This window comes from Caretta caretta, chromosome 3 (genome assembly GCF_965140235.1).
Source record: "Caretta caretta isolate rCarCar2 chromosome 3, rCarCar1.hap1, whole genome shotgun sequence".
NCBI lineage: Eukaryota > Metazoa > Chordata > Testudines > Cheloniidae > Caretta > Caretta caretta.
The window spans coordinates 161,172,767-161,200,719 of NC_134208.1; the positions used below are offsets into that span (position 1 = coordinate 161,172,767).

Below are 27,953 nucleotides of genomic sequence, written 5' to 3' on the forward strand. Positions count from 1 at the left end.
CAGTTATGTGAATACAATGCTTGTAATCCAATTTCTTTGTTATGTGGCTTGGACCAATATTTGTAATTATGTCAGGTTTGGAACTCCTTTGGGTAAGCAAACCTCAATGTGAAATAAAAACGTAATTGTTTAAAGCCTTTTTGACTTGACCTCCTCCAGCCTACCATCAACAAGACTATAACATAGTTACCAACGGTGCTTCATCTGCAGAGGTTTCATTTCCAACTTGTACAGTACTCAGTGAAAAAATACTATATTGGAAGGCCTTTCACTCCTGATTTTAATATAAAATTACATATATGATTTCTCTGCTATTGTCATTAAAAAGTAGCCATTTTCCAGTTCCCATCTGAATTAAGGTTACCACTGTTTACCTATATCCTTAAGAGGTCTCTGTACGGCATATATATCTAGTAATGGCAGTCCAGTGTATCTCTCTCTCTCTGTTGACCTCCAAAGAGGCTGCTTTTCTCATTTCATTATAATATCACATTAACAATGAAACATACTCCCAACTGAACACACTGAGAACATGGGCTACAGGAGATCTTGGTTCAAAAACAACCATGGCAACTCCTCCTCTTTCAGGTGCCAGCATTGTGCTCAGCAGAAGGGCTGATTAGATTTGAATCATTCATACCTCCTGTAAGACTGCTAAGAAAGCAAAGGACTAGAGTAGGGAGTATACTTGGACAATATGGCAGAATCCCCTTCCCTCCAAATTTCACCAAATCTCCTAAGTCGTGGTCTCAGAAAGGGGACACTCTCTTTGGAATGCTTTATTTTTCAGCATGGTGGGGAAAGGAGAACTCAGACTCAAATATCTGGGACAAAAACTAAATTAAGTGTAAGCCCTCTTACTACTTACAGAAAGTCATTCTCAACAACATCAGGTTTCATTACACAGTAATGGGTTTTTTACAATTTACAAACGTTCATTGTTCGGTAAAATATATTTTCCGTTTCAAAATGGTGCTAAAATATAAATTATCATTTGTTTCATCCAGAGTTTTGTTTTTCAATGAAATTAATTTAAAAAGAGACAGGGTTGCCAAACGTAAGATTTATTATAGCGGTTTTATTAACAAACTTTCATTGGAAAGTTCTGGATGCGTTAACAAAGCAGGCACATTGGCCTCAATGTTTGGCATTCGACTGTCAGCGGAATTGCACTTCACTGTTATGGCTCTGTTACAATATTGTGTATTTTCAGGGCAAAACTCATACTCGGCCTCTCTCACTGCACTGTTCAGTATGTGTTTCTGATCATTTTGATCAGCCTTCAAAAGTTGGTCAGTTTGCGATGAATTCGGATCTATCTTGATTTCAGTTATCTTCTGCTTTGATACTGAAGTTCGCTTGTCTTCATTTCCATTTACTTCTGTACCCCTTAAATCACACTTGTCTCTGTTTTTACAGAGTCCCTTTTGGTTACTTGATACATTATTTTCAGCTTCAGAACAAGGTTTTATAAGAGAACCAGCACTTCTGCAGATAAACAGTGAGGAGCTGGTCACCTTTGGAAGAGTTCTTACACTCTCCTCTGTATTCTGAAGACTAGCTGCATCTCTCCTGTTTATTCTTTCATGTGTTTGAAACTGCTGTACTGAATGCAGAAAAAAATTTCTAGGCAGAGAGTTCTGCATCATGGGTCTTTTCAGTCTCCCCTGAAGACAACTGCAATGGAGCACATGTTGGACTGGGGGAACAAAGCTTTCAACAGCTTGCTGTAAAACATTTACAGGAGGCACAGAGTTTTGGACCTGCACAACATTACCAGATGACGGGGCACATTGGTAGCACAAAGTGTCACTTAACTGTCTATATGCATCTGGACAGCTACACTGCCTGTTCTGAGAGGAGAGGGGGCACATGGTATGCTGGTCGACACATGGCTGTACCAGGGTTGAACCAGCTTCATTTTTGATGCTTTTATTCAATTCACTGTTATATGCTGAATGCACAGACGTGCATGCATTTGGGGGTCTGCCATTGAAAAGTTCTGAGCAGATGTGGGTTTCTTCATAACTTACTTTCTCTGATGAATTACAATTACTGGTATGTGATGCCAGAGGCTCTAACTCATAATGCTCCTGCTCCATTTCTATTTTTTGCCCTCCGGAATCCAACTGAAATGTGTTGGCAAGATGTGCTTTGTTTTGTCCCCGGTCTCCTTGGCTTCCTGACAAAGCTTGGGAGAAGACATTGCATTGCAATTTTTTTGGCAAAGGAATCTGGCCACAAGTGCCTTGAGGTCCAAGGCAACGGCACATGCATTGGAAAAAGAAGGTTGCAAAAGCCCAACTAATGCACATTATAAGCATCATGAAGGTGCCAAGTTGGGTGTATGCTAAGACCGTGGAAGGCATCATCATTGCTCCAGCCACAAATGTGGTCAAGGCAGCCATTGCAATTGCAGAGCCCATGCGGCTTAGAGAGAAGATGACTTTTCCTTCTCGGTCTGGATCAGGAGCTAAGCGGTAAGCAACTCCGTAGTGAACAGCAAAGTCCACAGATAAGCCAACAGCTACAGAAATAGTAACAGACTCTAACACATTTAGCTCCCATCCAAGAAGAACCAGAGAACCAACAGTAACAAATATAGTTCCAGCTATTGAAACTATTGCATAAAGGCTTATAATTATATTCCAAGTTGTAAGTAGCATTACACTAAATGCAACAGCAACTGAAAGACCCATGGCAATCAGAGTACCATCAGAAAGACTGTCCTGGAGGTCATAGAACTCTAAATTACTCACAAACCATCCATTGCCAAGACCCTCAGGAGCAGAACGAAGCTCATTTGAAATCCATGAATCCACCTCTCTGTAGAACTGATGCATTCTCTCATAAGCCAGTGTGAAGAGATAAGTGCTTTGGAACTCCAGTACAACAGCCCTGATAGTATCATTTATGTCAAAGCGAGGCCCTGGGGTTTTGCTGTACAAATGGTACCCAGTGCTTCTTTCTAACTCCATGATGGCCCTCTTGATGCATAACTCAAAAACTTCTTGTTTGTATGGAAACCTCCAGTGGCTGCAGCAGGGATAAAGAGCTGGCTCATCACAGTCCTGATTTTCCATCCACTGCTTAAATGTCTCAATAAAGCAGCTTGCAAAGTCTTGTTCTTCAGTTTGGTAATAAAATGTTTGATTTCTTAACTTCTGGCAAAAATGTAAAATCCAGACTTGTGAAGCTGGGCTTGCAATATTAAAACTGCTGTCTAGTTTCAGCTTTCCTTTACTTTTAGGATTTAGAGGATCTCCATTATCTTCAGGAGAGATGCCCCAGATTACTGTAATTGGCATGTGGAGTTCCTCTCCATGGTGGACACGTTCAAACATAAAAAGCTTTTTGTACTCAGCATCATAGCGTTCAAAAGGGTGAGAAGACCTAAACACTTGAAACTCAGAGAGCTCCAGTGATGGTAATTTCATTTTTGGATTAACACATACAATATATGCTCCACCTACAGTTAAAGCAAGGAACCAGAACAGCCAAATATATCGAAACTTGATAACGATGCATGGCAAGACTTTTTCAAAAAATATCCTGGATGCTTCTGAGACTGCAAAAATAATCTTGTGGCACACTTGGCACAACACTGTGCAGCAGCCTTGGTTGCTATAGACCCGCTGCTGAGGTTTTTTGAAGCAAGTGAATATATTGAGAAGATACCGTTCATGTAACACAACTACTGCTGGTAACCATGTTACCATTAAAACATAATTCACCAATATGGCAGTGCCAGCGTAAACACCAAAACATCGGATTGCTGTAATATTGCTGACGTAATTAGCATAGAAGGCAGCCGCGGTGGTAAAACTGGTTACAAACATGGAAAGAGCAGCATGTTGCAAGGTGATGCTGACTGTCTCAGAAGTATCAGCATGAGATTTATCAAATTTTGTGTAGTTCCAAACATCACACAGGACAAAAGCATCATCTGCGCCAATTCCAACAAGAATAATTAATGCCGTGAGGTTCATAAAAGGGAAAAACTCAAAATTAAATACTACACGATAAAGAAAGTAAGATACAATCAAGGAACTAATTATTGCAAACATGGTCATCAGCGTGATAAACATGGACTTCGTGTACACACACATGACTAAGAGAACAATGACAATGGCTATGGCAGGATACACAGTATCCATTAATAGGTAATCTTGAAACAAACTATGTTTTATTCCAAACTCAATCCCCGTGATGGTCGTTATACCATCAGAAGAGTTCCAGTTCTCAAAATTATCCAGGTAAATGTTCATCATGCTTTCTCCTTTTTCTGTTGGAGAGAAGAGCATGCTGTACTTTAAAGCTGGCAAGACGTAGTCAGCAGTCTTTGGGCTTAGAAAATCTTTGTCCACTAGATAGTGCAGAATCTGGTAAACAGCATTGTACTTTGTACATTTACGAGGCACATTTGTACACTTGAGCTGGTCCTTCCTTTTGGCTGCCACATCCCAGCAATCTGGCCCCAGGGTTCCATTGTAGTAGTACTTGGCACATGTACGAAGCAGCTTTAGGGTGTGAGAAACATCTCGTTCTACAATTTTTTGACATGACGATCTGTTGTTTAGAATGGCAATATAGTTGCCCAGCGTCCAGCTGGGACAGCATGAAGCAGCAGTGGTCCTCTGGCAGAGATCACCAAATTGGGAATGAGATCTTATCTGTGTAGAGACAGACACAGGATTAGAACATAGGGCAAAAGCCATTTAAAATGGCTGCTTTGCATTTAATTTTTAAATTTCAAATAATTCACAGACAGGTTCATCCAGGAGGGGTGAAAGTGACACTCATGGAATTCTGTGCCAATACTTACATTTTTTAAGCACATGTACACATAGGCCCTGATTCTCCTCTCACATATATCAAGGTAAATCAGGAGACCCTCCACAGAAGTTCACAGAGTCCCAAAAGTGTAAAAACTAGTAGGAGTGATATGACAATCAGGCCCATATGCTCAGAAATTTTAAGAATATTTTACATTAGCCACTACAGTCTAGTACGTTAGAACACAGGATTGGAAGGAACCTTCTGGTTATTGAGTCCAGTCTCCTGCTATCACAGGCAACCCTGTTATATAATCCCATTCATAAATTCATCAAATTCCATCTTAAACCCGATTAGGTTGCCCACACTATTCCTATTGGAAGGCTGTTCCAGAACCTCACTCCAGAAGCCTTCTTCTAGTACTTCTGCCTGAAGATGAAGCAACTGAGGTGCACTCTTTCCCTCTAATGTTCCCCAATGTTTTTTTTTAAACTAATCAGTTGCCCAGAAGGTTGGTTCCAATGTATTCCTCACCCCTCCTGAGACCACATAAAGATGATCCTAGAAGCTATAGGGACTTCTCCTGGCACTGTAGCACAAGCGGATGGGACAGCTCCAGGATAAGAAGCTATGTAACCTAAGCTCCCTTCTACAGCCCACTTTGTACATGAGTTTTGCCTTTCTGCACCTGGCTGACTTTTCCTCTGAATGACTCCAAAGCCTTGTCTGCCTATGAAATTATACCCATTTAACTACTTAGATTGAGAAACTGATTTAGTAAAATCAGTTAAATTAGCTTCCTCAGTGTAGAAACTCTTATTTCAGTTTAAGAAGTGCCTCATACTGATTTAACTTAAACTGGTAAGGAACTGACTTAAGTTAAATCAATATGAAGAACTCTTCAACCAAAGTAAGAGTGTCCAAAAAGAGGGTTGTACTGATTTAAATACATCAGTTTCTTACTTAATATAGTTAAATCAGTAAAATTTTCCCAAGTAGACAAAGCCTAAAAGCTAAATAAGGGCTTGACGAATTTAAGACTCCCAGATTCCATGCACATGCTGCTAGTCCAAACTCCTGGCTTGGAAAGAACAATGAATTGGAACCAATCTTCCAAACACTCCAGAATGGGCATAACTTCATTCACTGGGACCATTCAAGTGAGTGACGTTACACATATGCCTACGTGTTTACAGGACTGGGCCCTGAAACCTTTATCCATGCAGATTTCAGATCAGCTAAATATAAGACATACTACTTCTTATTTATTACACTAGGTTATCATCAGTGATCACTTGTAGCACAGACAAAACCCACAATTTGAGGATTGTCATGATGGGATAGCTCAGTGGTTTGAGCATTGGCCTGCTAAACCCAGGGTTGTGAGTTCAATCTTGAGGGGGCCATTTAGGGATGTGGGCCAAAAATTGGGGATTGGTCCTGCTTTAAGCAGGGGGTTGGACTAGATGACCTCCTGAGGTCCCTTCCAACCCTGATATTCTATGACTGTCAAACAATTCCTGAACAAGAATGACCTGACATTCCATAAAAACAGGATAATTCACATTTGATTGTTTCCAGATAAATATACTCAAACATGCAAACTCAGGGAAAAATGAACAACCTAATAAATAAAAGGAAGCACTGGAATAGCAAATCTGTATTTTTCATGGCACATCTCCAGATTTATCCTATGAGGATGTAACATGCAAGCTCTGGGTCAGCCAAGCCAACTGGGAGGAAAGGATTGCATTGTCCTCTCTACATAGTCAGGTTCAAGATGGGACAATGAAGCTTATATGTTATTCTTCAATACTCGCTGCAAGCTATAAACGCTGGTAAAGTAACTGTTGCCAAAGATCAAGTAACACAAACTGGCAGCTGAAACTTGGAAAGAAAAAACAAAATTTAGCCTGGAATAACTTTTAAAAGCACTATGCAAAAACATTATTTACAAAACATTAGCATTGCAGGATTAGGCCCTACTTTGTTGGCTAATCAAAAGATATTGCCAAGGTTAGTTGGTACTTGCCAGACCAGCTGTGTCACTGGCAACATCTCCATTTGTTACTGGGATATTTAAAGAAGTGAAGTTGTGCATTCTGCATGTCTACTACCTACAAGGGCACGTCAGCTTGGCAAATGGATCTGCCTGGTGATGTAGGCTTGTGCTCCTATATTTGGAATCTTTGAAGTTTATGAAAAATAGAAGCATACAGATAGTAAGGAAAGCTTCCTGTAATTGATGTGGGAAGAAAAGGACTTCTCTAATTCTAGTTAAAAATTAGGGGCCTGATCCTGTAGCCAGTCTGCATGTGGAATTTTCATTGAAGTTTATGAGAATGCCACGTGCTGAGCAGTTGCAGGACGGCGCCCTAAGTATTAGTAAACCAGATGGTTAAAGTTGTTATTTTTCCCAAGATAGTTTCTGTGTTTAAATGCTAAGCAGCTGGAAATACGATTTTAGAGATCCCTTCTTCTATTGATGTGCAGGGGATTTATACAGATAGCTCATATTATTGCAAATAATAGTTTGGCACAGAAATCCTACATATCAAGAGTAAAATATATGAAACCTTAAGTTGGCACTTCAACTTAACTTGCAAAATTCCAGAATATGTACTGCCTAGTTTTGCTACCATTGAATTTAATGAAAGTTTTGCCACTGATTTCAATGAAAGCAGAACTGGCACCCTTAATCAGGCATGAATTTAATAAGTGAACTATAGCCAACAGAAGAGAGAGTCTAACAAAGACTAAAGGTCAAAAAGCACACCAATTTCTTGAGACTAGTTACAGCGCAAGTCAGCATCCACTCCAGGAGGTCAAATACCAGCAAAAGAACATAGCAATTGAAAGCAGGGTACATCTAAGCACCTCATGAGATCCAGGAGGTGCTCGAAAAGGAGTAACATTTCTATATGGCTTAAGCAATAGCACGAGCCATTTAGAAGCAATTTTGTTATGAAAACAAGTTTTCGTCCAGATTGTCTAAGCAACTGGCATCTGGTTTAACTAATTTTTAATTAAAAGTACTGTGCACATAGACAGGTAAAAATTACAACATTCGTTCTTATCAAATTGTAAATCCAACTAACTAGCTAGCTACACCACCACCTTGCTACATGCAATTGTGCTCTCCAGCTCACTGCTTGATGATTGAATGCTTAACTACAAATCAAGGTTACAAGAAAAAGATCTCTTGTCCAAAACGTTTGATCTGCTACAAATATCCTATATAAAATATCTACAGACACTGCTAAAGCTTCCATGATCCTAGTACTTAAGTGGTGGTTTGTTTGTTTTTTAAGGGAGAGATGTTTTTCATGGCTTACTATATGGTGCTTTTTCTTCAAAGTAGCCTCCTCTTATTCTCCCTTGAGAAGGGTTCACTACTCTTTGGCAATCAGGACTTTTAAAAAAGTAGTATTTGATATAATAAATTCTAAAATTTCAAGGTATATTGACGATAAAAAGGTAACTTTCTCAGTAACAATACAAGCTCCACAAAATTATCCTTCAGATGTAGGAAGCTGTCTTCATTTAGTTATCCAAAAATATGTTTCCTTTTAATTTATGACACAAATATGCTGTGCCCTGAACTGGACAATGATGAGTGGCATTTATTTGAAACAGCTGTCTATGTGGACGTTCACAGACTAGCACTTAGATCACATTTAGAATTAGTCCTTTATGTTTAAGTGTCACATACAAATAAAATATAACTTCACATCTTAACTTCCAAGTCACTGCTATGACTCCAGAAATCCTCAAAAATTGGGAGTGACTATAGGAAACCACTGTCTTCTTTCAGAGTAGCAGCCGTGTTAGTCTGTATCTGCAAAAAGAACAGGAGTACTTGTGGCACCTTAGAGACTAACAAATTTATTTGAGCATGAGCTTTTGTGAGCTACAGCTCACTTCATCGGATGCATGCAATGGAAAATACAGTGGGGAGATTTTATATACACAGAGAACATGAAACAATGGGTGTTACCATACATACTGTAACGAGCGTGATCAGGTAAGGTAAGCTATTATCAGCAGGAGAGAAAAAACCTTTTGTAGCGATTGAGACACCACTGACTTCCTGAGGAAACTACAATCCATCGGTGATCTTCCTGAAAACACCATCCTAGCCACTATGTATGTAGAAGCTCTCTATACCAATATTCCACACAAAGATGGACTACAAGACATCAGGAACAGTATCCCCGGTAACGTCACGGCAAACCTGGTGGCTGAACTTTGTGACTTTGTCCTCACCCATAAGTATTTCACATTTGGGGACAATGTAAACCTTCAAATAAGCGGCACTGCTGTGGGTACCCGCATGGCCCCACAGTATGCCAACATTTTTATGGCTGACTTAGAACAACGCTTCCTCAGCTGTCGTCCCCTAACGCTCCTACTCTACTTGCGTTACATTGATACATCTTCATCATCTGGACCCATGGAAAAGAAGCCCTTGAGGAATTCCACCATGATTTCAACAGTTTCCATCCCACCATCAACCTCAGCCTGGACCAGTCCACACAAGAGATCCACTTCCTGGACACTACAGTGCTAATAAGCGATGGTCACATAAACACCACCCTATACCGGAAACCTACTGACCGCTATACTTACCTACATGCCTCCAGCTTTCATCCAGACCACACCACATGATCCATCGTCTATAGCCAACCTCTACGATACAACCGCATTTGCTCCAACCCCTCAGACAGAGACAAACACCTACAAGATCTCTATCAAGTGTTCTTACAACTACAATACCCACCTGCTGAAGTGAAGAAACAGACTGACAGAGCCAGAAGAGTACCCAGAAGTTACCTACTACAGGACAGGCCCAACAAAGAAAATAAACAGAATGCCACTAGCAGTCACCTTCAGCCCCCAACTAAAACCTCTCCAGCGCATCATCAAGGATCTACAACCTATCCTGAAGGATGACCCATCACTTTCACAGATCTTGGGAGATAGGCCAGTACTTGCTTACAGACAGCCCCCCAACCTGAAGCAAATACCCACCAGCAACCACACAACAAAAACACTAACCCAGGAACCTACCCTTGCAACAAAGCCCATTGCCAACTGTGTCCACATATCTATTCAGGGGACACCATCATAGGGCCTAATCACATCAGCCACACTATCAGAGGCTCGTTCACCTGCACATCTACCAATGTGATATATGCCATCATGTGCCAGCAATGCCCCTCTGCCATGTACATTGGCCAAACTGGACAGTCTCTACGTAAAAGAATAAATGGACACAAATCAGACATCAAGAATTATAACATTCAAAAACCAGTCGGAGAACACCTCAATCTCTCTGGTCACTCGATTACAGACCTAAAGGTCGCAATTCTTCAACAAAAAACTTCAAAAGCAGACTCCAACGAGAGACGGCTGAATTGGAATTAATTTGCAAACTGGACATCATTACATTAGGCTTGAATAAAGACTGGGAGTGGTTGTGTCATTACACAAAGTAAAACTATTACCCCATGTTTATTTCCCCCTCCTACTGTTCCTCATACAGTTCTTGTCAACTGCTGGAAATGGCCCACCTTGATTATCACTACAAAAGTGTTTTGTTTTTTTTCCCCCCTTTTCTTTTTTTTTCTCTCTCTCTCTCCTGCTGGTAATAGCTCACCTTACCTGATCACTCTCGTTACAGTGTGTATGGTAACACCCATTGTTTCATGTTCTCTGTGTATATAAAATCTCCCCACTGTATTTTCCACTGAATGCCTCTGATGAAGTGAGCTGTAGCTCATGAAAGCTTATGCTCAAATAAATTTGTTAGTCTCTAAGGTGCCACAAGTCCTCCTTTTCTTTTCACTGTCTTCTTGATTTTGTTAATCTAAATTTCAGTGAGATTCATTTCTTGACACTACTGGTTGTAACATATTTCACTGCTTATATTGGGAAACTCAGAATCCTAGGCAAGCAAATATCAGCTAAAAAAAAGGGGAGGAAATTGGCTGTGTTAAGGTGACTGCCTGACAATACTGAAAAATCAATCCTTGATCAAATATCACAATCTAAAAAAACATTTCTGGTTAAATGCTTATGGCATATTTGTTAGGTTAACTGCTGGTGGGAATTTTATTTGGTGGTGGGAAAGATAATGGGCCTCTACCCAGGAAATCAATTGATCATTACTAAGATAAAATGAAAAATATATGGCCTAAGTTGTTTTCTACACCAGGTCTCTGAGTTTACGAAAAGTTACAGTCGCATTGCAATTTAAAGCACAGTGTTTTCAGCGAATGAGACGCTTATACTTTTCAGATGTATATTCAAATACATTATGCCTTTTAGTTCAGAATGGACTTTGTAACTGTCAGTTAATGTCCATTATTAGTTGAAACCAGACACCAGTCTCAACTATGTGCACAGTTAACTTCTAACACATGCAAGAGCAACTATTAAATTCCCTTAGGCTGGCTGTTGCCTATATCATTTTGACTCTTTACGGGATGAGAGCAAGGCCCTGTAGACACTGAACATGGAAAAAATATCTACTAGTCCGGGTTGACAGGGACAAAGTGTCTTCTTTCATTCTCTCACGTTCTAAGGTGGAAGCAAATTTTTATTTCAGAACTATACAATCTGGCCTGCATTACTTTTGCTGTTTGCCTAGAAACTGTATTTATGTCCCTTTGATGTCTCTGATGCCAAGCTATTCTTTTTTGAGTTCATAGGGCGAAGTGACCCACTGACAGCAAGAGATGTATACAGAACATAAAGATGCAGACAGACTGTCTTAAGGGAAATAAAAGTAAGGGACAAAGAAATGAAATCCTTGCCTTCTTTGGGAAACAAAAAGGTTGGTGTATGATTATGAAAGGAAATACATTGCAAAAGAATAAAATATACTCTTCAGTACAGAAAGTGTTGAAGCACAGAAATAGGCTCTATCTTTAGTGAAGATCACTTGAGGTGCACAAACAGAAATTCTGATCTGTAATCTGGCAAAATTGTTTTTGAACTAGTGCCTGCCAGTGGATTGCTTACTGTGCAACAAGAAAACAACTTGAAATGCTTTCATCTAGTGGTTAGATATAAGGCACAAGGAGTTTCAAATACATATTTTCATCTGGATTAAGCAGAGTAAAGGTTTTCTTTACTTACCCTCAAATTATCTACATTGCACATTGATTTAATTGCATGCAAGTTCCACAAGTTCTCTCCTTCTGTGGAAGTAAACACCACTCGTGAGTATCGATCACCTGGAAATATAGTAAGAAAGTTTATGAATTTCTCAGGTATGTCTGATATCAGAGACTAAAACAGATTCCCATCATTCAAAAAGTAGATAAAAATTATTTTAACTGTACGTCTTCAGAATATTTGTCTGAAGGTGGGAAACTACCTTTTTCAAGAGAGGAGATGATCTCTTTATCTGAAAGACTTGAGTCCTGTAAGAGCTTCAATCTCCCTCAACATCTTAAAGCTGAAAGAATTCTCTAAACTTCAGTCTCCTATTTTATTCAATTTTATACAGTTCAGAAATCCTAAAAATGTCTAGCCATGCTTATTGTCTGCCCTCTCAGATCTGACAAGTAAGAAGGAAAAGTCTCAGCAGCAAACTATTATAGGTCTATCTTAATTCACAGCATATTGGTAGTGGATACATGATATAATCAGAGGCTGCCTTAGTAAAATAATACACTTGGGGATATCATTAATAATTACAAGGACATTTATAAAATGATTTCTTTGCTTTAGAGGCTGGTGACTTCAGTTGAAGTTTCTGGAAAGTCCTTGGGGTCTTTTTTTATTAAAAAAAAAATCTGTATTCTGGAAGTTATATACGTCTAATGAACACAAATTCCATTGTAAAAGAAGCTTAATTTATCAGTTTAAAATATTGAGTTACTGAAAGCTGTTTCAAATAAAAGTAAGAGGGAGTAATGTCTTAGTGGCTACCAGAACTTTATGCTTAGCTAACCAGGAATGCATATTACACACACACCAATCTTAAGTACCTTGGAGTACAATATGGTACTTTGGGCTTCATATTGCCTGATTTTGTGTAATTTAGGGACAGACAAAGAAGAAGTCCAACAATTCACATATCTTGGAAACACTGTAAGTACAACAGGTAGAACAGATGAAGATACTAAAGCCAGAATAGCGGAAGCCAGACATGCCTTTGTAACTCTAAAGAAGATCTCAAGAAACAAAACTCTTGCCTTCCAAATTAAAATTTGAACATTTAACATCTTTGTAAAGTCAGTCTTACTATACGGCACTGAAACTTGTAGACTTAGTAAGGTCTTAATAACTAATAAGTTTTTCATAAACAACTGCTTTGGACAAATCCTCAGTATGAGATGGCCAAAAAACAAAAATCACAAATGAACTCTGGAGGAGGATGCAACAGAAACCTACAGGAGAGGAAATTACAGAATTAAAATGGAGATGACTAGGACATACATGGAGGAAAGACTCAAATAACACAACAAGTCTGGCATTGGACTGGAACTCCCTGGGCAAGAGGTGATGAGATAGGCCCAGGATAACATGGCAGTGCAAAACAGAAGCAGAACTGAAAGCTATCTAAATGACATGGGAAGAAGTTAAGAGGAAGAGAACAGCAAAGATGGAAGGCAGCGGTGAAGGCTCTATGTTCTGCCTAGTTTTGTAGTAGAACTTTAAAACATGCACTATTATGAAAAATGATTTCAATAGCCATCATCAGATTAAAAATCCTATTTTAAAAAAAGAAAATAGCCAGATCTTCTCCTACTGTCAATGAGTAGAGGAGACCAAAAAACCCAGCATAAGGTGCACAAAGCAGAATTGTCACGGAAGATGGGACAGGCTTTTCTAAATGCCTTAGGAATAGTGAGCCACAGCCTCCCAAATCCTGCTGATCCTAAAGGCACACAGGGAGAGAAGTCAAGGAACAAAGAAGGCAAAGGGGTCCAAGATGAGAGAGCTACCATCTTGCCATTGCCTGAGTCCCCGGGGATGGTGTAAATGCTGTCATGGATGGGACTACAGGAGTTAATGCTGCTTCAAGCATATTAACTTTCACATGGATTTCAAGATAGGTCCTCCCACATTTGCTCTTGCTCAGGAGAGATCTGCTTTGTCTCAATTATCTCCACTCATGAAAAGAGAAAGGATGATCTGTGCCAAATTTTCTTACCTTTGTTAGAAGACAGACCTTATAGTGTTAAAAAAATAATTTTATAAAATCTACTTTGGTATTCACTTTTTGCCTCTCTCTCAGCTTAGACAATAGAAACAAATTAGTCACTTTCTAGTCAATTTCACATTCATGTTCTCATGCATTGTTATTAACATTTATACTGCAGTAGGCCCCAGAAGGCCCAGATCAAGACTGGGGCCCATGGGTAAGTACTGTACACACACATACCAAGACATGGTTCCTGTCCAAAAAGTGCTTACTAACACAATGCTGAAATATGTGGCTGGTTAAATATGAAGAGGAATGTTTATTTGTTTTAAATAGCCTTCCCCCTGTATATTTTAAATTTCATGGAAATGTTTCCACTGGTCTTACGTTTTATAAAATCTAAATTTTGGGCTAGATTTGACCTCACAGATGTCCTTTAAAAATAGTGTTGCTAGAAGAATATACAAGGAAAAGTGAATTTCTGTTTTTAGATTTAAGCTGAAGTACAGATAATGCACTACTAATGTATTTAATGTATGTTAAGTGCTACTTCTGTACTAATTATGTTAAGGTACTAACAATTAGGATTGTCAACAACTAAGACCAAATCCAAAACCCTTTAAAGAAATGCTCTATAAGAAAAGGTGAGGTGCAGTGCTTGGTGGAAATGGCTAATGAAGTTTAAAATGTGATTTCGTCTAAATTTCTCAGCCTTATGCAAAGAGGAAAAAGGTGCATATCATAAATATAGGGAGCGAGACTTTTTTTCTAATAGTGAGACATTTCCTGTGAATATTCAATATTCCCACAATATTCAGATTTACTATTAACACCATTCCACTCACTTGGAATATCGCAGAAAAAGCTGTCTTTGTGGAAATTCCAATCTGCTTGCCTTTTCTCTCTCTCATAGTGATCATCTGACCATCTGTCATCCTGATGACTAAAATGGAGGAAACATTTTTATCTTATTTGAACACAGAATATAAGATTCTTAAAAGGAGTTTCCTAACTACTTACACATTTTACTAGCTTTGGCCAGAGAAAATAGATGTAAGTGCTCATATGACTTCAACATTCAATAACTCAGATATTCATGACACTTTTATCCTACTAGGGACCTTAAAGCATATTATCTTTATCTTAACACTTCTTGTAGTTCAAAGTGGAAAACACAAGACATTTTAAATGGTTACACTATGTGGTAGGGTAAGTTTTATGAAACCCTCTCTTCAGCCTACATGAGGCCTAAGGAATATAAGGGGGGGGGGAGGATTGTCTGATCCAATGTCCCTTCAAGTCCATGGGAGTGTATTCATTGACTTCAGGAGGCATTGGAGCAGGCTCTATTTCAGCAAGCTGAGACAATAACACGATTAAAAATTTCTTACCTTTTAGCCTGTTCATCTGCATATTTAAAAGGATAATTTGCCAATGTTGCTTTGTACCCTGTGTTTTTCACCATATTATTCCATGTGACCAATCTCTGGCCTATTGCAGTCCCTCTTGGCTCGAAACCCTAAGGCAGAACATTACAGAATTTTATTAGTACATTTCATTCCATTGCTTTAAAAGAAGAATGGAAAACATGAACATCAAAGTGAGGGACAGCTATAATTAGAAAGTTCAGTTACTCCAGACATCTAGTTTAGAGGTGGATTGCTTTATAACAGGATGTTTTGACACAATAATGACCAATTGCATAGGACTTACAGAGTGGTTATAAATTCTGATGTATGTTACACACCTTCAGTAAGAAACAGTGATTGTCAATACTGCCTAACCAATCAGTAAACTGGCTGTTAGTATTTTCAGCAGATAAATGGTTTGAGCTAACTTATCTCAATTACAGAATATTTTGTAGCTTGAGTAATTATCTCTGTTGGTTATCTCTGCATGTCTCTTGTCTTTTCTCCATCCCCAGAAGAATAACTCAAAGCCTTAGAACCATTTAAAAGAAAACATTTTTCTTGACTAATGCAATTTAAAGGACTGCTGACTGTTTCAAGAAATACTAGTTTACTATATTCCATTTTTTCTGTGCAGCGGAACATTATTATAGTAGCAATATAACAACAGGTTTCAGAGGAACAGCCGTGTTAGTCTGTATTCGCAAAAAGAAAAGGAGTACTTGTGGCACCTTAGAGACTAACGAATTTATTTGAGCATGAGCTTTCGTGAGCTACAGCTCACTTCATCAGATGTTTACCGTGGAAACTGCAGCAGGCTTTATATACACACAGAGAATATGAAACAATACCTCCTCCCACCCCACTGTCCTGCTGGTAATAGCTTATCTAAAGTGATCAACAGGTGGGCCATTTCCAGCACAAATCCAGGTTTTCTCACCCTCCACCCCCCACACAAATTCACTCTCCTGCTGGTGCTAGCCCATCCAAAGTGACAACTCTTTGCATAATCAAGTCGGGCTATTTCCTGCATAGATCAAGGTTTTCTCACATCCCCCCCACCCCCATACATACACAAATTCACTCTCCTGCTGGTAATAGCTCATCTAAACTGACCACTCTCCAAGTTTAAATCCAAGTTAAACCAGAACATCTGGGGGGGGGGGGGGTAGGAAAAAACAAGAAGAAACAGGCTACCTTGCATAATGACTTAGCCACTCCCAGTCTCTATTTAAGCCTAAATTAATAGTATCCAATTTGCAAATGAATTCCAATTCAGCAGTTTCTCGCTGGAGTCTGGATTTGAAGTTTTTTTGTTTTAAGATAGCGACCTTCATGTCTGTGATTGCGTGACCAGAGAGATTGAAGTGTTCTCCGACTGGTTTATGAATGTTATAATTCTTGACATCTGATTTGTGTCCATTTATTCTTTTACGTAGAGACTGTCCAGTTTGACCGATGTACATGGCAGAGGGGCATTGCTGGCACATGATGGCATATATCACATTGGTGGATGTGCAGGTGAACGAGCCTCTGATAGTGTGGCTGATGTTATTAGGCCCTGTGATGGTGTCCCCTGAATAGATATGTGGGCACAATTGGCAACGGGCTTTGTTGCAAGGATAAGTTCCTGGGTTAGTGGTTCTGTTGTGTGGTATGTGGTTGTTGGTGAGTATTTGCTTCAGATTGCGGGGCTGTCTGTAGGCAAGGACTGGCCTGTCTCCCAAGACTTGTGAGAGTGTTGGGTCATCCTTTAGGATAGGTTGTAGATCCTTAATAATGCGTTGGAGGGGTTTTAGTTGGGGGCTGAAGGTGACCGCTAGTGGCGTTCTGTTATTTTCTTTGTTAGGCCTGTCCTGTAGTAGGTAACTTCTGGGAACTCTTCTGGCTCTATCAATCTGTTTCTTTACTTCTGCAGGTGGGTATTGTAGTTGTAAGAAAGCTTGACAGAGATCTTGTAGGTAGAGCCAGAAGAGTTCCCAGAAGTTACCTACTACAGGACAGGCCTAACAAAGAAAATAACAGAACGCCACTAGCGGTCACCTTCAGCCCCCAACTAAAACCCCTCCAACGCATTATTAAGGATCTACAACCTATCCTAAAGGATGACCCAACACTCTCACAAGTCTTGGGAGACAGGCCAGTCCTTGCCTACAGACAGCCCCGCAATCTGAAGCAAATACTCACCAACAACCACATACCACACAACAGAACCACTAACCCAGGAACTTATCCTTGCAACAAAGCCCGTTGCCAATTGTGCCCACATATCTATTCAGGGGACACCATCACAGGGCCTAATAACATCAGCCACACTATCAGAGGCTCGTTCACCTGCACATCCACCAATGTGATATATGCCATCATGTGCCAGCAATGCCCCTCTGCCATGTACATCGGTCAAACTGGACAGTCTCTACGTAAAAGAATAAATGGACACAAATCAGATGTCAAGAATTATAACATTCATAAACCAGTCGGAGAACACTTCAATCTCTCTGGTCACGCAATCACAGACATGAAGGTCGCTATCTTAAAACAAAAAAACTTCAAATCCAGACTCCAGCGAGAAACTGCTGAATTGGAATTCATTTGCAAATTGGATACTATTAATTTAGGCTTAAATAGAGACTGGGAGTGGCTAAGTCATTATGCAAGGTAGCCTGTTTCTTCTTGTTTTTTCCTACCCCCCCCCCCCCAGATGTTCTGGTTTAACTTGGATTTAAACTTGGAGAGTGGTCAGTTTAGATGAGCTATTACCAGCAGGAGAGTGAGTTTGTGTATGTATGGGGGTGGGGGGGATGTGAGAAAACCTTGATCTATGCAGGAAATAGCCCGACTTGATTATGCAAAGAGTTGTCACTTTGGATGGGCTAGCACCAGCAGGAGAGTGAATTTGTGTGGGGGGTGGAGGGTGAGAAAACCTGGATTTGTGCTGGAAATGGCCCACCTGTTGATCACTTTAGATAAGCTATTACCAGCAGGACAGTGGGGTGGGAGGAGGTATTGTTTCATATTCTCTGTGTGTATATAAAGCCTGCTGCAGTTTCCACGGTAAACATCTGATGAAGTGAGCTGTAGCTCACGAAAGCTCATGCTCAAATAAATTCGTTAGTCTCTAAGGTGCCACAAGTACTCCTTTTCTTTTTGCGAATATAACAACAGTAACTTTGTAGTACTTTAGGGTAGTCAAGTAAAACTCTTTCCATGAGAGTTCTAAATCCATGGTTGAGCTGGTTCAGAACAAATAAGAACTGACCCCAGTGTTTATCAGACTCAGATAAAGATTCCTTTTAGACCTTCAATATGGATAGGACTCCATCACTCAAAGGTTCTTAGGTTCCCTCTTCCTTTAACAGATCCTGGCACCCCAATCCGAAACCTAATTTAGAATGTATGATCTCCAGGACAGAGAACCTGTCTTCTGTGACTATGTTCTAATGTGTGGGGCAAATTCACAACAATATTAAATGCATAGTAATTCAGTTGTTGGACATTGGAGGTATTGTTTCATATTCTCTGTGTGTATATAAAGTCTGCTGCAGTTTCCACGGTATGCATCCGTTGAAGTGAGCTGTAGCTCACGAAAGCTCATGCTCAAATAAATTGGTTAGTCTCTAAGGTGCCACAAGTACTCCTTTTCTTTTTGCGAATACAGACTAACACGGCTGTTACTCTGAAACCTGTTGTTGGACATGTATAAGCTTTGGATAGTTGTCTGCTGGGTACTGGAATTCAAATCTAGGGGGTAACAGACTCTGATGTGCAACCACCTCTTTGTATCCCACTTCACTCTTCTGGTGTCATGATCTGCTAGGACATTTGCATTAGAAGAAATACCAGGAACTGTAAGATCTACTATGCTCTTCCATAGGATTCATTAGATAAGGCTCACTACATTTGTTAGCAGCTTCTCAGCCCTTGTGAAAATATCAGACTGCAAAGTTCATACCCAAATGTCCTAAAAGCTCACGTGTGCTCAGATTTGGGGTTTTGGTTTGGGCACATCTGTATTGGAAAGCAATGTAACAAGCTCTCCAAACACTACTTACATTACCTGTTTATCATTATTGTTGGGGAAAAGAGTACAGCCGAGAAAATTATCTGACAGTACAGGAAACTGTTGCTAACTTACCAGCAGAGGATCAGAGAAGTCTGGAAGATCTGGAACTAATATGCCAACCAATGCACACACCACTATTAACACAGTACACATGCCTAGAACCACCACAGGCCAGTCAGCTATCAGGGCTGCATAACTATAAGGAAAGAAAAAAAAAAATCTTAGCAAGGAAAGAGGAATTTGAAAACAAAAGAAGACAAGAACAGAATTATTTCACACCTCTCTCTTTATGGAATAAGACCCATCTAAAGCATGGTACAATTTTTTTATTGCACTTAAATGAGATTAAACTGGATCTCACGTAGATACCAGGCAAAGGTCTGAAGCCTCCATTTTCATTTTTTTTCAAATTGAAGTGAGAAACAGACCAAAACAGATGTTGTTAATCTCCAGCAAATCCCTCTCCTCTTGAAACTTCATTTGGGTTCTTGTTAGGAAAAGTCTTTTTCACCAGTCTATTGGTATTTCTTTCAAGATTTTTATAAAAATATAGATTTCAGTTTAGCATTTTTGGTGTGCTGCTGCTGCTAAGATGATTATTTCTGACTTATTCAAAAATAGATTTCTTTGGTTCACAGGTCAGGTAATGATAATTGCTACTTTTACTCAAACTATTCTGGCAACTTTGAATAAAGCACAATTAACATCATTTTAAGTCAAATTGCTTCATGAGACCAAGTATACATTATTGATTTTTATACTACTTCCTCAACTTTATAGTTCTGGTTTGGTCAGAATGATTTCCCTGATCCGCACTACACAAGAAAATAAGTGTTTTGCATAAGCCAGAAGAACCATTTGCTTTGTAACTTAAATCTACAATTAAAAAAAAAGTTATTCAGAGCTTATTATGATAGTCGACAGAATTTGCTGCAAGTGCAAGGGTGAAAATAAACTGCAGCACCCACACACACACTCAGATTTCAGAATATATCATATCTTGCCAATAAATTCTTGGAGCAAAGAAGCTGTTACGTGCATAATTAAATATTTATCTCAATAAGAGGTTCTTGTTAAATTGACAAAAAGTGTGAAATAATAAAGCAAGAAAATGAAACCCAGAAGTACGAAGTTCACTATACAGTAATTAGTCTTACATCAGTCACTTGAAATCAAGCTCCTTGAGTTCCAAGGACAACTTTACAGAAAGGTTATACTGTCTAATCTTCAAAACAGAGGGGACAAAGTCCGGTGAGGTTTGTGATGCATTTTGAAAAAACATTTGAGTATGAATCATAGCATATTGATAGTAGCCGTACACATGTAAATATTGATCAGGACAATTTATATTCCACTTCCTCCACAATCTCCATAAAATAAAGGTTAGTTGATATTACAGCTCTCTCTGCACCTACTGTCACTACCCTGAGAGACTGTTATTCTTTTGAAAATCAGATCAGCACAACATCTGTTTGTTCTTACCTGGACCCAGTTACCCTCTGTCCAAAGATTTTCTGTCCTATTGCTAAAACAAGATCTAATACGCCTTTTTATTCAAAGGCAACAGGACAGCCTCTCTGGCAGCAGTTAACCATTTCTCTATCATAAAACCAACAGTATTCAACAATGCTGTTACTGACTGCCCTGGGAGTCCTCTGCAGTGTGCCTCAACCTGAAAAATCTTCACTTCAGCAATGAGAAAGGGGTATGTTCTACAGGTTTCAGCACAGACTTGGGAAGATTCAAGTGTTATTATGGCTTTGCCTCAGTTTCTCCATAGATAAACTTGGAATAATTTTTACCCATCTCACAGAAGGATTCTCAAGCTTAATTAGTTAAAGTTTCTAAATCTGTTTGAAGTGCAATTTGTTATTAAACAAATCATAAATGGACAACTTGCCCAAATAACCAATTGCGCAAAGTTTAAGAGAGAGGGAGTAGATGACTTAACATTTTCTATTTACAAGATTCAATATTTCTATATACACCAGATTGTACATTAACTAGTTAAATGTTTGTCGAGAGCTCTGAAAACTTAAAAGTTATTTTTCACCAGTGTGTTGTCACTGCAAGAATTATCCCTTTACCCTGTTGTGTGTAGGATTCCATTCTCTGCTGAGCAGCTTGCTTTCATCTCAGTTGTGCAGAACTCTTCAATCAATAACTAACACTAAAGAAAGTTGTGGCCTATGTGACCTGTTTAAAGACTTTAATAAACCTTACATAGGAAACATTACCAGGTCTTTACTCTTGTAAAATTGTCCTATGTTTTTATGTCACTGTAGTGGGAAGCTCTGATGACCATCAGGCCTAGTGGATACCTCTTGGTTGGTCAAGCCATCCCAGAGGGGGCCCCAGTTGTGGTCTCAATCACCCACTTGTGCTCTGATTGGCCCCCCAGAATCCAGTCAATACAGAGGAGCAGGAGAAAGGGTGCAAAGTAGGGGACCTGGGTCCACCTACTTCATTGGGCCTGAAGCAGGGCCCTAGAGGTTATCCAAGTGTCCAGCCTAGTTACTGAGCTACCCCAAATTATGTGTTCTCCAAGGTCACTTCCTAACAGTCTGGAGCTCCTTAGTTTGGGGCATAATCATAGGCTAAGCAGACTTTTCTCAGTCTCTTAGTGTCCTGTTCAGTTAGTTAAATCCCTGTCAGAGCTTTCAACTCCCAAAGAAGGGGGCGAATCCAAGTCCCTGTGGCTAGAGCAGCCTTCACAGAGCTGTTGCTACTCTTGACACAGCTCTGAGCATCAGCCTGGCTTCCTGGTATCACATACACTCATTTCCCCCCTCTCCTAGCAATAGTGTCCTTTTAAAACTGTTCCTGAACTGAGAACACTCTATGCAAGTTGCACTTGTTAAGGGGCGCAGCCTCCCTAGACCAGCATTGCTCCACTCCCCACCCTGATTCAGTGTCGGTCCCATCACAGTTATACACTGGATATTTGTATCAGCAATGATCACTGCAGCCAAAATAGCAAAAGCATCCATTTGAACCATGTGACAACAACATTTGTTTCAACATAATTTGCAGTCCTTGTTGGTTTTCAACTCTCCGATGTAGTCTTTGTTAATTAGCCTATGTGCTTTTTAGTACCTTGAACATGCAAATAATTTCACAGCTCACTGAAAATGCAAAAAAACGGCATGAGTATCTGTATCAAGTAGATTCACAATAATTTTAAGTAGCCTCTGACAAATCTGAAAATAGCATTCCCTTTCCAGCCAGCATACATTTTTGAGATACAGTAATTAATTCTCTTTTGTCAACTTCAAAATTTCAGATTTTGGTTGTCTGAGCTTCATTTGGCACCACTAATGACGCCAGTGTAAAGCAAGAAATCGCTTCAAGTGATTTGTCCACAAACAACTGAGATCCTAAGTTGTTATCCAAAAGGAAAAGCTGGTCTCTCTACTTCTACTTATTTTGTAGCCATTGTGTGGGAGATGGGAGTTTTAAAATTAAATTGTAGTTCTTGCTCTAAAAGGCAAGCTGTGGATTTGACCTGAATTTAAAAAATGTGGGTGCATCGACCTGAAGATGAAAACGACTGGCCTCAGATCTCTGCCCCCAATTCAGAAAAGCAATTAAGCATCTGCTTAAATCCACCCCTAGTCAAGAAAGAGCTCAAATTTAAAACGGCACGCTTAAAGTTAAATATATGTTTAAGAGCTTTCCTGAATCAAGGCTTCAGTTTCCTGACTTATACCAGCTGATTAAACCCACCAATACATTGGTGCAACTGGCTGAAAAGAGTCAGAGGACTGGGCCAGACTGGTAAGCAAGCCATTTCTTCAACCATTCAGTAGCCTGAATCAAGTGGAAGTGCCCACTAACCACAAAATTCATAGCTGCCTGAAATCTATTTTATGCCAAAACATCTGCTGCATTCAGTCTAGTCAGTAGTATGTTAACATTTCCTACACTGCTTTGTGGTATGGTGCTTCATTTTTCTAATCCACCAAATACATATATTTGTGATTCTTTACTTGCCTCACTGCACTTCTAATGAGCTGGGAAATTGTGTTTGAATACTAAGCAATAAAATAATGCTTAGGAGTTCCCTTTGTGAATCTGTCTGTGTGTATAATGAGAAAAACCTGGTTCATCACATTCTGGTTGCACACAAAAAGATATATACAACTTTTCAAAAGGTCTAGTTTGTGTATATTTAAGAGGTTTTCATTGTTTCACATACAATGGAAATTTATTTGATTGGATTTATAAGCAGTATATTCACTGAACAGATCTATTATTTACTGAGGGCAATTCCTGCATGTGGATTATTCCTTTAACATGTGTTCATTTGAAATGGTATCTAATATTTCAGGTGCATGCACAATTTTGGGTAGGCCATTCTACTTTCTTCCATTAAATGTACAGAGCCGGTACCCATGCCAAATTTGTGTTTAAGGGTAGGAAAGATTATTGCAATGCCCTCTCCTGAGCTTTTTAAATCAGGCTGTTTTATAATTCTTGGTGTTAGACCAGGGAGTTTCTGGTGGTACACTCAGGAGCAGGACTGTGGTCAGCTGTGGATTCTGTGTGCCTGATGTGGGTAGTGTGCGCACACGCGCGCACACAGTATTTGAAAAGAAAAGAAAATTAAAAAAGAATCAGAAGACAACATGGGATATGTCTTCAATTAATATTATTCTTTCCTTCTGTTTTTAGAGCGAAACCTAGTCATATGCACAACAGCTGATTTTACAATACACTATCACCTGTGTATGAGACATGGTTTTCTTAACATATGAAAGAACATGCACAAGATTTATAAGTGCTTATACGGTACCTTACCTTTTTGGTAACTTGAATGGTCTGGCTGGTCTGAAGGAAAAAAAAAAGAATTATTAAATGTAGGCAAAATGCACTAATACTTGTGCACGAATACTTTTTTCCTGTGCAGTTCCAGGGAAGAAAATATTTTAAATTGGCATATTCTATCCTGGCATTATCCAGAAAAATGGAACCCAAAAAGGTACCCAAATAAAGCCCATTTCAACTGCTAATGATGTTGTTGCTTCTTTACTAGAAATCTAGCTCTACCGAAGTTATTCTGAATAGCAAGAGAGAACAGGCACAAATGTATTGGTTGCTAATACTTGCTCTTCTTCAAATGGATCTTATTTCATGGAGTAATCATCTTCATTATACACTTCGCATTTTAAAAAATTGTAATTAAGATGACCAAAAAGCAGTCTCTGGGGGAAAATCATAAATCCACTTAAAGATTCAATATCTATGGATATGACAAACAGATGTTACAAAGATGTAACTAAAACCACAGTTTCAGGTGAGTATGAACTTGGTTTTACTTTCTATGGTCATCTTTAATACTGTTGCTATATTCTGTAGACAGAAGACACTAACTAAAGTGACTTTTTTTTGTGAAAAATGGTCTCTTATAGTACTAAATTCTCAGTTCTCTGAAAGAGTACAGGTTTTCTAATTCCCACACCATGCATTAATGGCTCAGAATTTATGAGGGCTTCTGAGATTGTTCCAGGCGCAACTAAAAAAGTCAATTTGTCTAAGAATAAGATACATTGTCTCTGCAAGAGATACTGAGTGAAATCCTGGCTCAGGGGAATGAGCTGTACCATTATAGGCATCTTTGTACAGGTATTACTGTGTTCACACTCGGGGGCTGTACTGCTTTAACTCCATGTTTCTAAACCAATATAGTTATGGTAACAAAAACAAAGAAACAAAAACCATCTATGTGTAAAACAGCCCCTAAAAAGTTAGGACTCTTTAGACCAAGCAGAAAGCACAATCTTATGTAGAATAACTTAGCATACCACTTCACACACATGCTGACCAGCACTGCTGTGATAAGAAAGGAATAAACAAAAATAAGTTTTTCAAGCAATACTCAAATTTAAAGCATAAAATAAACTACATGTTAGCATACCTATTACTGGGCATCATCAATGACACACACGCCTTACATCAGCTGTGAAGATGAAAGAACAGATAAAGCAAGACAAACTAAACCTGGTTTCTAATCTATCTTTTAAGCATCATAGCTAAGTCTTTGTGGTCTGGGTCAAATGATACAAAGAATAACTACAACTACTTAATTCCTGTATCAAAAGAAAAATTAAAATGACACAGCATTTTGAATGTAACTGTACTTTAGAAATACAAAAGGAATCACAAGAAAACAAACGTTTTCATTTTATAACCAAAATAGGGCTAAAAGGCATCAGTCCTTAAAAAACAAAAACAAAACTAAACTTTGTAGACAGATATGTTTTATTGTTTTTAGAATATTTAATAAAGCATTTATTTTCCTACTGCTGTGCTACATTTTGATTAAACCCAAGCTGACGACTTCAAGAAGTTGAACACACATTTGTAAATGATCATGGAATTCGTCACTATTGATGGAGCAGGTGCTTGTAATTCCCAGAATTTATAGGGAAAACGGAAAGTCTCATTGCATTTGGTGCTGAACAAATTCGGAGACTTGACGTAATGGAGGACTTGAAAAATCCATCTGCCACTGGAGAGTAAGCAGCTTTTCCTGGCGCGTAGAAGAACCTATGCCAAATTCTGCAGAATTTTACTTTTCCTTTAACTTAATTAAACAAAGAGTTTCTATCCCTTGCTGTTGCGAAGATTAAATGCATTTCACATTTGGAAGGTTAACAATGCAGTGCTATCTTGCTGGGTCTGGAGAGAGAGAGAGAGAGAGAGAGAGAGAGGACTGAAGTACCCCTCTCTGCTGCTGCTGGTCCCGCTCCTCAGAGTTCTCCCATGATTTAACAGAGTGAAAACAGACTTGATTGTTGTTAGCTTTTACTGCTGCTATTCTGAAAACTGTGGGCAACCATCAAACTGACATCCTATTGATTGTACTACTCCTTGAGAAAGCTATGAGCAGCAGTGGAAACAGGCAGCAGAGCTATTAACTCGGATATAAATGGGGGAATATAGATTAGCAAACATTGCTCTGTGTTAGCAGCCAGGAAGCTGGAGGGAAATGGTAGAATGGCAGAATGCCCAGTGCCCAGCTACAATAGCCAGGAAGCTGAGGAGGCATTGTGGAGTCCCTTACCTATGCAGAAGATAAGAGGCTTTAGGATGGGAAGGAGAAGAGAATAAATGCTCCTTCCCTCCAGCAGCCAAAGGGGGCTGGCACATTTGAAACCTTCCTTTTAGCTGGAGGGTGATATGAAAGATGGAATCTCTAAGAGGGATCTAGGAATCCCTAAGCAGGATCTAGTAGGAATCTCATCACCCTTCCCCATTTCTAGGAGTAGAGGGACTGGACTTCTCACCATGGTACTACCTCTGGACAGTGGGGCCTTCCCATCTTTCACAATGGACTCTGGAAAGTAGATTAAGTTCTCTGGCAAATAGGTGCCTGCAAAAAAATTTTAAGCCTTGATGTAACAACCTTGATCTAGATTCAAAACTTCCAGCCTATATGGCAAACTCCGTCAGTCAATCATTGGGCTTTTATTGTCTCTGAAAAGCACGACACGCATATTAATCTCTATATAAATATTAAAAGAAAAAAAAAGACATGGAAGAAGTTAAGATAGGGTATCATTTTTCCACCTACATTAGAGACCTACTTAGAACATCAATTTTATTTATAGGTTTCTCTGTCGTGTTCATTATTGTAGCATATAAGCATCACACAAACAGTAAACCTGCACTTATCCTTTCAACATCCAGAGGGAAGGGTTATAATTCCCTATTTACAGATCAGGAACTCAAACAGAGAGATTAAGGCCAAAATTATCATATGTCCACTAACTTTGGTTGTCCAGTATGAGAAACTTAAAACAGAGATGCTGAAAAGTCTCAACTTCAGCCGAGGTCAATGCAGTTACCTCTGAAAAAACATCAAATTAGAAACCCAAAATTTGTAGCATCTAAAACTAGTGGACTCTCTTGAAATTTTATGCCTAAGTGACTTGCCCAAGATCACACCGGAATTCTGTTGCAGAGTTAGGAACAGATCCCAGATCTACTCACTCCCAATACAAGACCATCCCTTCCTCTTTCAGCCCAATTGGTAGACTGCGTGGCTGAGTGCTCTGAATGTGGTATGGACCAAGTTCTGCAGACCACTCTCAACGTATCACCAATATATGAAGAGGTTTCTACTCAAAATCATTTGAATCAGAGTTGAGTAGCAATAAGACCATGTATGAAAAGAAATGTTCACGTAAATCAACAAGCTTTTGGATTACCTCAAAGCCAAAAGGCTTATAAACAAGAACAAAGGGCAAATTAGCTAGAAAGCTATAATTAAATGCTGTAGAATTTTTCAGAATGACAGCCACTCTCAATTTACGGTATCGTTCCATATAACTATACAAATTATGAACCTTTAGCTTCATTCATGTAATAAAAAAGGTCAAAGCTTTGGTGGCATGATCAGCTCTTTGAGTAGAGGGCTGAGGGAAAAAAATTAAGGAAAGATTTTTCAACTCAGGTTGAAGTGCAAGAGACAGGTGGATAATCTACACTCTTAGTTTACACTCTTAGTAGATTGACCCCATGGCCAACCAATTTCTAGCCT

General features: G+C 39.2%; 1 protein-coding gene across 14 annotated transcripts in view; it reads right to left on the minus strand.

The window, feature by feature from the left end:
* Positions 1–749: 749 nt before the first annotated feature.
* Positions 750–27,953, minus strand: part of DISP1 (dispatched RND transporter family member 1) — a 174,402-nt gene continuing 147,198 nt past the window's right edge. For 13 of the 14 annotated variants that reach the window (XM_075127069.1, XM_075127066.1, XM_048843273.2 and 10 more), the window contains 6 exons: positions 24,209–24,238; positions 19,481–19,604; positions 15,328–15,455; positions 14,782–14,879; positions 11,920–12,017; positions 750–4,673 (listed from right to left, as the gene is read on the minus strand). In XM_075127069.1, coding sequence (XP_074983170.1) covers positions 1,068–4,673; positions 11,920–12,017; positions 14,782–14,879; positions 15,328–15,455; positions 19,481–19,561 — 4,011 coding nt within the window. In that variant the 5' untranslated portion in view covers positions 19,562–19,604; positions 24,209–24,238 and the 3' untranslated portion in view covers positions 750–1,067. Of the gene's footprint in view, positions 4,674–11,919; positions 12,018–14,781; positions 14,880–15,327; positions 15,456–19,480; positions 19,605–24,208; positions 24,239–25,325; positions 25,368–27,953 lie in introns of all 14 variants that reach the window. The other variant, XM_048843280.2, reaches the window with a different exon arrangement.